Source organism: Hemiscyllium ocellatum, chromosome 2 (assembly GCF_020745735.1).
Source record: "Hemiscyllium ocellatum isolate sHemOce1 chromosome 2, sHemOce1.pat.X.cur, whole genome shotgun sequence".
NCBI classification, from domain to species: Eukaryota; Metazoa; Chordata; class Chondrichthyes; order Orectolobiformes; family Hemiscylliidae; genus Hemiscyllium; species Hemiscyllium ocellatum.
The window spans coordinates 87,471,452-87,483,527 of record NC_083402.1 but is presented as its reverse complement, the minus strand read 5'-3'; the positions used below and the strand labels follow the sequence as shown (position 1 = coordinate 87,483,527).

Below are 12,076 nucleotides of genomic sequence, written 5' to 3'. Positions count from 1 at the left end.
GAAGGAATAAATGTTGTTGTGGCCTATCGAATGAAAAATGGGAATAAATCTACTTGGTATCCATTGGTTTGTCAATCTAGGCCTAAAATTGAAATAGTCTAAAATTGGAGCTAGATCTTTCAAGAATTAAATTAGGAAACAAGACCATGGTCAAAGCTTGACACGCTTATTTATTTAATGCTGTATCAGTTATTACATTTAAAACTGTGACTGGTAGATTTTTATAAATCAAAATAAAGGATGTGAGGTAAAAGTGTTGCAAGACGAAAGAAGTTAATTCACAACCTAACCATTGAATGTTAAAGGAGACTTGAAGGATGAAAGGGCCTATTTCCATTCCTTTGTTTTCTTGTAGTGGCAATTTCTGGAGAATCTTTGTCAGAGGTTTTGAAGGAGGCTCTGGATTGGATTCCAGTAAAATCGGGAAGTATAAGTGGACATTAAAAATAATTTACAGCTTCAGGATATAGTCTACCCTCATTTTCAACTGATCCAATTTTTGTCAGCAGGGATAAGGGGCACAATGTGAGTCATACAGGAGAGAAACCTTAGCACTAATTTCAAATGGGACTGCTGAGTTGGGTTCAAAAGAATCCTATTTTGATTGTTGTAAGGGCCTTGCCCTGCAGTGTGGCAGTTATAAATTAATTGATCAAATATAAACACTTCGGAGCATGGTTAAGGTCCATTTAAGTGTTATGATCTGAAGATTTTTAAGAGCCCTTTTAATGTTCTTTAAGCATTACATGAAAGGAGATTGTAGCTGTCAGTGAAAGTTTAAAAAAAAACCCTCTGCTGGATTGATTTAACTGACAGGCCGTCTGTTATGTTAGAAAATAAGAGTCATATTTGCCTGTACAGTTTCAATAGAGCTCTTCATTGACATATCTCCAAGGGCTATTATGTCATTATGAATCTTTGGTTGAGTTTCAAAAGCTACCATTATCTCAGCAAAGGTTCATAACTTGACTAACAGCTTAAAAACAAAATTATGGGCTCTGAATAGTAGTTTATCTTTATAAGAGATTAACTATTTGAGATTTAAAAGCTCTAAATGGATTAATAGTGTAATAATTAATAAGGAATCAATTTATGCCATATTAAGAGCTTTTTTGTCATCTCTGCATGGCTCTTGAGTTCTGCGTACAGTAAATACTGGGTGGGTGGCTATGGAGGCGGCAGGGAACTGTGAGGGAACATAAGTTGGGAGAGAGTTTGTTTGGAGGGTATGGAGGACCATGGTGTGTGTTCAGTTGAGTATCATTTTGTCTCCAGCTTTACTTACTGATACAATATTTTGTGGAGATACACAAGACATGCCCATGAAATTCACTAGGTTAGCATTCAGTCCCAGCAATTGGCTTTCATATGCCCCATTTTAGGGCAATAATATGTTAGTCTTCTCTTCGTGCAGTATCCTGTGTCCTACCTCATGGTGGGTTTTGTTGCAAGAGGGTAATTAGTCAGGCATGAGGGTGGTGAGGGGCTATCTTCCCATCTGCACAATCCAGGTGAAGCAGCGATTTATCTGTATCTGATCAGTTTAGTCTTCTGCATTCACTGTTCTCAATAGTTTCTTCTACAATGGGGAGATAAAATACAGATTGGGGACTGCTTTGTTGAACATCTATGTTCTCTAAAAATGGCCCAGAGCTTCCACTTGTCTGCCACTTCAACACACTGTCATGTTCCCATGCAAACATTGCTGGCTCAGGCTTACTACAGTGCTGCAGGGAGGCTTGACACAAACTGGATGTGTAGCACCTCATCTTCCACTTGGGAACCTTACAGCCTTCAGGACTGTACATGAGCTTAACAATTTAGAGCATGAACACCTCCTTCCATGGTAAAATCTATAATCCAATGACAGTTTTGCAAATGGCCATTCTTCAAATTGGTATTAGCAGGAAGTAGAGTTTAAGAAATTATTCCACAAACAACTCAATTTCTAGACTTGCAAATCATAGCTCCAAGCACAATTTTTCATGTGCCATCTGCAAGCATGGCATCACTTCTATGTCATATATTTCTGTAACAGAAGATCCAAGGTAGATATCCCCCTGCACAATGTACATTTTACTTCAACTTGTTTGCCCTCACCAATGTACCTTTTGTAGAGCAGCACTATAGTTATGTATAATTTGGAAAAGAAAGATTGGATCATGTTAAATAGTTGACTGATTAAATGCATTGTGCTCAAAATTTACAAGTTTTTTTTACGACTTAAAGCTTCATTTTCTGATGAGTTGAAAGGCATTATTCCACGTGCCATTCATGAGATCTTCCAGAACATCACTGAAAATCACAATGTAGACTTTAATGTTAAAGTATCCTATATTGAAGTGTATAAAGAGGAGTTAAGAGACCTTTTGGAGTTACAGAGCACCAGCAAAGACATTCATATCAGAGAAGATGAAAAAGGAAACACAGGTAATTCTACTGTTTGGTTTAAAATAAATCTAACAGATGGATTAATTTTATTTATGTTTTCTTTATTCTCTCCTTCTTATTTTATTTATAAATTATTTTTTCCCTCTTCTCACTCTTACATGATAAGTATTCTAAGTTATTTTCGTTATGTTTAAAATGCATTAGGAATTTGCATTTATTGAAGGAAGTTTGTATCAGTTATAGTCATTGTAGTTTCCATTTACTTTGACAAATATATCACATTTATACTACTTTGTTTCCAAAATTCATTAGTTTTTCCTTTTCCCTTTATATAAACATTGCAAGTTGGCAATTAAATCTTAATTGTGATCCAACTGGAGCTGATGGACATTTATAGTTAATGTAATGCTGATCATGTGTCTATGTCTTTGCCCATTGACTGGCATATGATTTGAATTGCAAATGAACTTTACTTATTAAAGGTCTACTGCCATTTTCTGGGCAAATAGCAGTTTTAAACCTAGAATTGCACATCAGTTATGTGCATTAATTTTGACTGGGATTTGGCATGCAAGTGGTGAATCAGTGGGACTGATTCAAAAAGTTCTTGCAGTTTGTTGCCCACTGTTGGGAAATCAGGGCCGAAAAACCTTACTTCCATATTTGTTTATCCAGTTTCTGTTCTTGATGCTAAGGACAGAGTCCTGAAAATATGGCTGATAATTTTGACTAAAATTAGTTTGTAAAAAATAATGAGAAAAGAAATAACATTCACTGAATTATTGACCATTTTTGCCCCTTCTCCAACCAAACGTGCTTTCTGTAATGCAAATACAGGAGCCAATTTTAAGCTCCTAACACGACTTTGTTTGATATGGAACCACTTGCAAATTTCATTAACCGATGGGACTTTGGAGTCAAAAACACAATTTCTAAGTATGTGGATGACACCTAATTGGTGTTAGGCTAGGGTTAGTGCTGTGGAGGAATTAGACAAAACTGAGGATGACTGGAACAAATTACAGGTGGACTTTAAAAATCTCCAAACAATGGCTCAGTGAATGAAAATGCGTTTCAACACCAATAAATTGGAGGGAGAATGGGGAGGTCACATATTACTTGGGAGGTGCAGGTAGTTCTAGTTTGTGTAGAGGAGCAAGTAGATCATATACAAATACAGCAATCACTAACAATAATGTTACAGGTTAACTAGGCCATAACAAAAGAAAAGCAGGCACTAGATCTTATTTTTAGATAATAGTATTAAAAATTGGGTAAGTGTGATAAAACTGTATTGAATTTTGATTAGAGCACTGCATACATTTCTGATTGTCATGTAATAAAAAGGCTAGAGAGGTATTGCAGATTGCAGAGAAGATTTACAAATATGATATCAGAAATTGGTTTTCTTGATAACGAAAGGCTGACCTAATGGAGGTCTTTAAGATTCTGAAAGATTTTAATGGAGTGAATACAAAGAGAATATTATTTCTCACAGAGAAGAACATAACTAGAAGCTTTCAATATGAGATAGAATTCATAAGAAACTTATTTACCTAAAAAGTGGTGAGAGTGTGCAACCTCCTCTCACAAGATGTGGTTGAAGTGAACAGTGTACACAAATATAAGGGGAAACTATGTAAGCCTCTGAGGGAAATGGAAATAGAAGTTTTTGAAGGTAGACTTAAATGAAAAATGATGCTCAATTGCAACTTAAACCAATGGCCTTCTTCCATGCTGTATCTCCTAGGTTGTTCTAACACAGTTGAGAGTGCTGGTGCTGGAAAAGCATAGCAAGTCAGGCAACATCCAAGGAGCAGGAGAGTCGATGTTTTGGGCAAAAGCCCTTCATTAGGAATGCCCCAAACGTCAATTCTCCTGCTTCTCGGATGCTGCCTAACTTGCTGTGCTTTTCCAGCACCAGCACTCTCAACTCTAATCTTCAGCATCTACAGTCCTCACTTTCGCTTGTTCTGACATGGTGCAGATTGCAAATCATCCTTTACTTCATGGACTACTGGGTGACTTAGTACAAAGTAACATGCAGCTATTGTATTACCTTACCCATTGCATTCTTATATTTTTCAAAGATATAATTGAAAATAAAGATGCATTTCGTTTTTCATCTTGCTGTCTCAAAGATTGGTGGATTGTATCAAATAGCTAGTCCTTCCACTGCTCTCAACAAGCAAGGTGCTGACTGTATCTCACCAGCCCATGCTTGAAAAACTGCCAGCATAGTGTCTAACATTAGATGTGATTCTGCAATTATACATTTGCTGGATTCTACAATTAGACAACATTTGCTGGATAATCCTGAAAGTGCAAAGAGTTACACTGATGTGTGCAAGATGAAAAGCTTCAACAAATATGTTATATCAGCAGTGGTCAAATTTTAAACTACTGAATTGCTATTTATCAAAGACTAATTAACATAACAAAATTGTCTTTCCATGTACCTTGTTTGTTTTAGTGATTATTGGGGCAAAGGAGTGTGAAATTGAGACTCCAGATGAAATGATGAGTCTATTGGAGGCTGGCAATGCAGCTCGACACACAGGTACCACACAGATGAATGAACACTCCAGCCGGTCACATGCCATTTTCACAATGTACCTCAATCAAAAACGGCCTGAAAATGAGCAGCAATCAAATACTGATGAGGAGCACATTATAAAAGAATCAATAAGGTCATATCAACTGATTTCTTCCAAATTTTGCTTTGTCGACCTAGCTGGTTCTGAAAGGGTTACCAAAACAGGAAACACAGGTGAACGATTTAAGGAATCAATTCAAATAAACAGTGGTCTCCTGGCACTTGGCAATGTGATCAGTGCTCTTGGAGACCCAAAGAGAAAAAGTATACACATTCCATACAGGGATACTAAGATAACACGTTTGTTGAAGGACTCTCTTGGAGGAAATGCTAAAACTGTGATGGTCGCATGCATTAGCCCCTCATCAACTAGTTTTGATGAATCCTTAAACACTCTGAAATATGCCAATCGAGCCAAGGACATAAGAAACAAACCTATTGTAAATTACGACCCAGACTGGGATCGGATAGATGAAATGGAATTACAAATCAAAACACTCCGGGAAGCACTGCAGAATCAACAGACAAGCCTTCTGACTCGTGCTAGTCAGGTTTCTCAGGATTTGTTTCAAGACAAAAAACGGATCCATTCCCTGGAGGAGCAGGTTGCCCATCTACAAATGGAAAGCTATCACTATAAACATTGCATTGATGAAGCATTACACTTCTTCTTGGAATTTAGAGATGCAAACAGTTTGAAAGAAAATCAGTGGCAAAAGCTGAAGGAGTGGTTCAACATGGTAGAGGAACTGCAAAATGAATTACCTGACCTGTTTGGCACTGATAGTGGAATTGGAAATGGAGGACAGGATTCTCATCACATTACAATATTTCAACTGAAAAGAGAGCTGAAGAAATGCCAGGTACATTATCACATACTGTTAGTAGGCTTAATACAAGCACCTTGTAATAGAGGCTGAAATGTGTACCCTGTACAATGCAATGGCCAGACCAAAACAGGTGTTATTTACTCCAAGGTATTAAGAAAATCCCCGAAAGGGTATCTTTGGACGTGAAAATTTATGCCGCTTTTCAGTGAATGGATGCCAGTAGATTGCAACCAACAATATGTTTCTCATGTTCACTATGCAGACATTTCAATTCTCCTCATAATTGAAGTTTCTCATTAAGTGAAACCTTTGCTGTGTACTCTCTCCAATACGTTTGAATAGGTTGGGATTTTTTTTCTCTGGAGCATAAAAGATTGAGAGGTGATGTTACAAAGGTTCATAGACTCAGGGCACATTTTTATGAGAGGAGAAAGACATGAGGGGCAGTTTTTTACGCATAAAAGTTTGTGTGTGGAATGAACTTCCAGAGATAGTGGTGGATGTGGGTACAGTTTAATAACCGTATGTTTAATATGATATTTAGATAAGTGCATGAATAAGAAATGTTTGAAGGGATATGGGGCTAGTTTAGTTTGGGATTATGGTTGGCATGGACTGGTTGGACAGCGCAGTTGTTTCCGTGCTGTAAAACTCTGTAACTCTATAACTCTCTTTTCCTCGGGGTAGGGCAGTCCAAAACTAAAGGGCACAGGGTTAAGGTGAGAGGAGAAAGATTTAAAAGGGACTTGAGGGACAACTTTTTCACAGAGAGGGTGGTGCATATGTGGAACAAGCTGCCAGAGTAATTGGCAGAGGTGGGTTCAAATACAAGATTAAGAAAATATTTGGACAGGTACATGGATAGGAAAGGTTTGCAGGGACATTGGCCAAACACAGGCAAGTGAGACTAGTTCAGTTTAGGAAACCTGGTCGACATGGACAAGTTGGGCCGAAGGGATGTTTCCATGCTGTATGACTCTATGACTCTACAATGCAGCACCCACAATTGTACACAATACTCCAGCTGAGGTCGAATAAGTGTCTTGTACATGTTCAACATCACCTTTTGTACTCTTTGCCCCTGTGAAGCTGAGGACATTGTATGCTTTATTGGCTGTTCTCTGCACTTGTTCTGCCACCTTTAGTGATCTGTGCCCATATACACCTAGGACCCTATGCTCCTATATCCCTTTTAGCATTGTACTCCTCATTGTACATTGACTTCCTATGTTCTTCCATCCAGCAAGAACCTGTTATCTTCTCTAAGATCTCAGAATAGTTACAGCATTGGATGAGTCCAATTTGCCTGTTGTCTCCATGCAAATTCACCTATTGCTACTCCCCATCTCTATGCCATAGGCCTGCAAATTTTTATTTTTAAATAATTAACTAGCCCCTTTCTGAATGCCAAGTTTGAATCAAAATCCACCAAAAACATATTGAGAACTTGCTGTGTTAAAAGAGGTTCTCCTTATCTCATCATTGCATCTTAAACCATTTAATTTATATCTTTGCCCTCTGGTTCGACAATCTTCTGCAATGGCAACAGTTTCTTGCTCCAATCTCCTCATGATTTCAAATACCTCTACTATGTCCTCTTAACCTTCTCTTCTGGAGAACAGCACCAGCTGCATCAATTAATTTCATCCCTGGAAGCATTCTCAAAAATACTTTCTCCACTCTCTCTAATGCCTTAACATTTTTCATAAAATGTGATGCCCAGAATTGGAAGCAGTGCTCCAAATGAGGCCTAAACAATGTTTAATCATGATGCTCATCATGACTTCCTTTCTTTTGTACTCTGTGCTCCTATTAATAAAATCCAGCATCCTGGATGGCTTATTAACAGGTCTGTCAACTTGATCTATCAGCTTCAGTGATTTGTGCATGTATACTCCCTATATCCCTCTACTCCTCCAACTCTTTTAGAATTGTATGTTTTATTTTATGTTTGGTCTCTACAATCTTCTGACCAAAATTAATCACTTCACTATTCTCTGCATTAAGTTTCATCTGCCACTTGCTTGTTCATTTCACAAACCTGTCTATGCCGTTTGGAACTTAACACTATCCACTTCGCTGTTCACAATGCCAACAAGACTTATGTTGTCCACAATGTTGATTTTGTGCTCTGTAGACTGAAGGCTAGGCATCACCCAACATTTTTATTTTTAAATGCCTTTCAGAAAGCATTAGATAAATACCTGATTTATTGGGCCTTAGTTTATACTGTGCCATTTACATATGCATAAATCAAAGATATATTTGCTTAAAATTATGTTGAATGTACCCTTTAATGGGTTTGGTCAATAGTTGAGCCACAGTGAAGATCTCAAGTTGAATCTCTAGCCTGTGACAAATTAGCTGATAGTTCTCAGCACCTCAGGATTAGATTCTTGCTCTTGATTACAGACTGGGAAACCCTGCTGACACTGCATGTGTTGATAACAGCTGAGAACAGGAGTACCTGCAAGGTTTGTGAAGGTTTGTAGCTCAGGTTGAGGTTTAAGGTGTAGGTTTGCTCGCTGAGCTGTAGGTTTGATATCCAGACGTTTCATTACCTGGCTAGGTAACATCAACAGTGGCGACCTCCAAGTGAAGCAAAGCTGTTGTCTCCTGCTTTCTATTTATATGTTTGTCCTGGATGGGGTTCCTGGGGTTTGTGTAGGAGTAGTTTTAGGACCTGGCTTTCCTCATAGTAAAATTGTTAGCCGGCACTCATGGTGAAAGTTTTCACATAAAGAATGACTGAAGTATCAAATGGTCGCACGTATTCATGAAGCTGTCCCCCAGGAGAAGTCAGCAACTTTGAGAAAAATTGGTCGAGAAAAGTGGCAAGAAGAATTAATGTAATGCAACACTGGGATTAAATTTTGTCAAATTTGAAAATATTTTGGAGGCAAGACCATTTCCACATCTTAACTGCATTCACTGCTACCACTTAATGGCTTTATCTTACAGGAAGTAGCCAACCAGCAAGCCACTTCTCTGTTTCATCCAGTTAAAGATGGTCCATAAGCAAGAGGTAAATGAATACAGTGTGGCCCATGAAAGAGGGTTTGTAGTCCTCATACTGTCACCTGTGAGTGTAATATTGAAGGGCCAAATAGTAGAAACTGGAGGAAAGTAATGGAGATCCCATCAATATCAAAGGAGCAGCTATTACTGATCAGAGATATCTGTCTTTAAGAAATCTTCACGTAGTGGCAAGGCTATGAAATGAAAACACGACAATCTTACCATTTTTTGTTAGTAGCCATCAAAATACCTTCAGTTGTCATGCTCAACCACCCATTATGAAACCAATTCCATGTAGGCTTCTGACATTTCAGGGACCCTGCAAAGTTTTAAAAATGGCTAACTAGTTTGAAAGTTGCCAGTAATTAATCACACAACAATCTTTATTGATGTCTGCTGCAGACATTCAGATTGACTCCATTGGACAGAGCCCACTCTGGAAAATGCTGTTGGATGTTGGAACATGTCAGTAGACTAACCTGACTTTTTTTTTTCGAGATTTCTTGGGCTGGTCTTTGCCTTCAAGGTTTGTGCGAAGATTTGTAGCTCGGGTGCTCATTGTTGTGGTTCTGTTCGCCGAGCTGGAAGTTTTTGTTGCAAACGTTTCGTCCCCTGGCTAGGCGACATCATCAGTGCTCTGGACCCTCCTGCGAAGCACTTCTTTGATGGTTCTTCCGGTATTTATAGTGGTCTGTCCTTGCCGCTTCCGGGTGTCAGTTTCAGCTGTCCGCTGTAGTGGTTGGTATATTGGGTCCAAGTCGATGTGTTTGTTGATGGAGTTTGTGGATGAATGCCATGCCTCTAGGAATTCCCTGGCTGTTCTGTGCCTGGCTTGCCCTATGATAGTAGTGTTTTCCCAGTTGAATTCATGTTGCTTGTTGTCTGCGTGTGTGGCTACTAGGGATAGCTGGTCGTGTCGTTTCGTGGCTAGTTGATGTTCATGTATGCGGATTGTTAGCTGTCTTCCTGTTTGTCCTATATAGTGTTTTGTGCAGTCCTTGCATGGTATTTTGTAAACTACATTAGTTTTGCTCATGTTGGGTATCGGGTCCTTTGTTCTAGTGAGTTGTTGTCTGAGCGTGGTTGTTGGTTTGTGTGCCGTTATGAGTCCTAAGGGTCACAGTAGTCTGGCTGTCAGTTCTGAAACGCTCCTGATGTATGGGAGTGTGGCTAGTCCTTTTGGTTGTGGCATGTTCCGTGGTCTTTCTCTTAGGCATCTGTTGATGAAGTTGCGCGGGTATCCGTTTTTGGCGAATACCTTGTATAGGTGTTCCTCTTCTTCTTTTTGCAGTTCTGGTGTACTGCAGTGTGTTGTGGCTCTTTTGAATAGTGTCCTGATGCAGCTTCGTTTGTGTGTGTTGGGGTGGTTACTTTCATAGTTTAGGACTTGGTCTGTGTGTGTTGTTTTCCTGTGTACCCTTGTGGTGAATTCTCCGTTCGGTGTTCTCTGTACTATCACGTCTAGGAATGGGAGTTGGCTATCCTTTTCTACTTCTCTCGTGAATCGGATTCCTGTGAGTGTGGCGTTGATGATCCAGTGTGTTTTTTCTATTTCCGTGTTTTTGATGATTACAAACGTGTCATCAACATATCATGAATTCGACTGGGAAAACACTACTATCATAGGGCAAGCCAGACAGAGAACAGCCAGGGAATTCCTAGAGGCATGGCATTCATCCACAAACTCCATCAACAAACACATCGACCTGGACCCAATATACCAACCACTACAGCGGACAGCTGAAACTGACACCCAGAAGCGGCAAGGACAGACCACTATAAGTACCGGAAGAAACATCAAAGAAGCGCTTCGCAGGAGGCTCCAGAGCACTGATGATGTCGCCTGGTCTTTGCCTTCCTGCTGGATATGTTTTTGATATGAGTGCACATAAACTAAATAATTTAGGTAGTGTACCATCTTTCTACTCAGTCCTGAACACAGGAAGTGGACAGTTTACACTCCATACGTAATTAGATTAGATTACTTACAGTGTGGAAACAGACCCTTCGGCCCAACAAGTCCACACCGACCTGCCAAAGCGCAACCCACCCATAAACCCTACATTTACCTCTTCACCTAACACTACGGGTAATTTAGCATGGCCAATTCACCTGACCTGCACATCTTTGGACTGTGGGAGGAAACTGGACCACCTGGAGGAAACCCACACAGACACTGGCAGAATGTGCAAACTCCACACAGTCAGTCGAGTGAAGCAGGAATTGAACCCAGGTCTCTGGCGCTATGAGGCAGCAGTACTAACCACTGTGCCACAGTGCTGCCCATAGCTAACTACTTTGCCACCGTGCCGCCCACTGCTAACCACTGTGCCACCGTGCCGCCCATAATTAACCGTCAATTGAGCTTTTAATATGCTCCAATGGTTAAAAACTGAATTGGCCCTGTTTTGTACTGCCCAGCTCAAAATATAGTTGGCACAAATATCATTTTTTAAAATGTTTAAAGCACTAGAAAGGTGACTTTTGCCTATCAGAGGAACCCCTGAAGAAGGTTGCAAACCACGTCCTTCCTATTCACTCATACTTCAAAATCTCCTGTCCTAAGGTGGCCAAATTCTCCTCTCTACAAGACAAATGATTTAAATCACTATGGAAATCGTTTGGTCTTTACCGTGAGTCTGGTAATTCCCACAATTGAGCTCAGTTGGAGCTGCCAGTCAGCAGTTCTAGTGGGTGGAAATTCCTCCTCTGAGGTGTAGAAATCCAACACTACCAGCACATCCAGCACCTCAACCTGCCTACAGCTCTATATGTTGGCAAGGTGAACTTCGTTATCAACTTGCCACTGCCTTTTTTTCCAGAGGGACAAGCAATCCGTCCCCTCCCAGTAAATTTCTGCCATGGGGTCAGAGTGTTCATCTAAAGGTTTCCCTATACTTTTGAACTAACTGGTTTTATTAATGTTCTTCTCTTCCCATCTGTCCCATCCAGCTTACTGACAATATTAAAGTGTTTCATTGTAATTTTTTGGATTCAATTTATCCACTTCTAGTTTATGATGCTTTTTGATAAGCTTAAAAGTCAATTTAATTTATTGCATTAGTATGTTGCCAATTTCTTTTGTAATAACCTGTTCAGCGTTTTTTTAGTTTAGCCTATGTTCTGAAACAAACTGTTCTGGAGCTGGTGGGACTTGAACCTGAGCCCTCCTGGTCAAGGGATAGGGACACTACCACTGTGCCACAGGAAAGCTATTACATACCTGTGAAGCCGGTGGGAA

The 12,076-nt window shown here is 39.7% G+C and overlaps 1 protein-coding gene across 1 annotated transcript in view; it reads left to right on the top strand.

Annotated features, from left to right (window-relative positions):
• LOC132825920 (kinesin-like protein KIF27) overlaps positions 1-12,076 on the top strand; it is a 114,438-nt gene that overhangs the window by 612 nt on the left and 101,750 nt on the right. The window contains exons 2-3 of the mRNA XM_060841556.1: positions 2,230-2,430; positions 4,865-5,850. Of these exons, the coding sequence (XP_060697539.1) occupies positions 2,230-2,430; positions 4,865-5,850 (1,187 nt within the window). The remainder of the gene's footprint in view (positions 1-2,229; positions 2,431-4,864; positions 5,851-12,076) is intronic.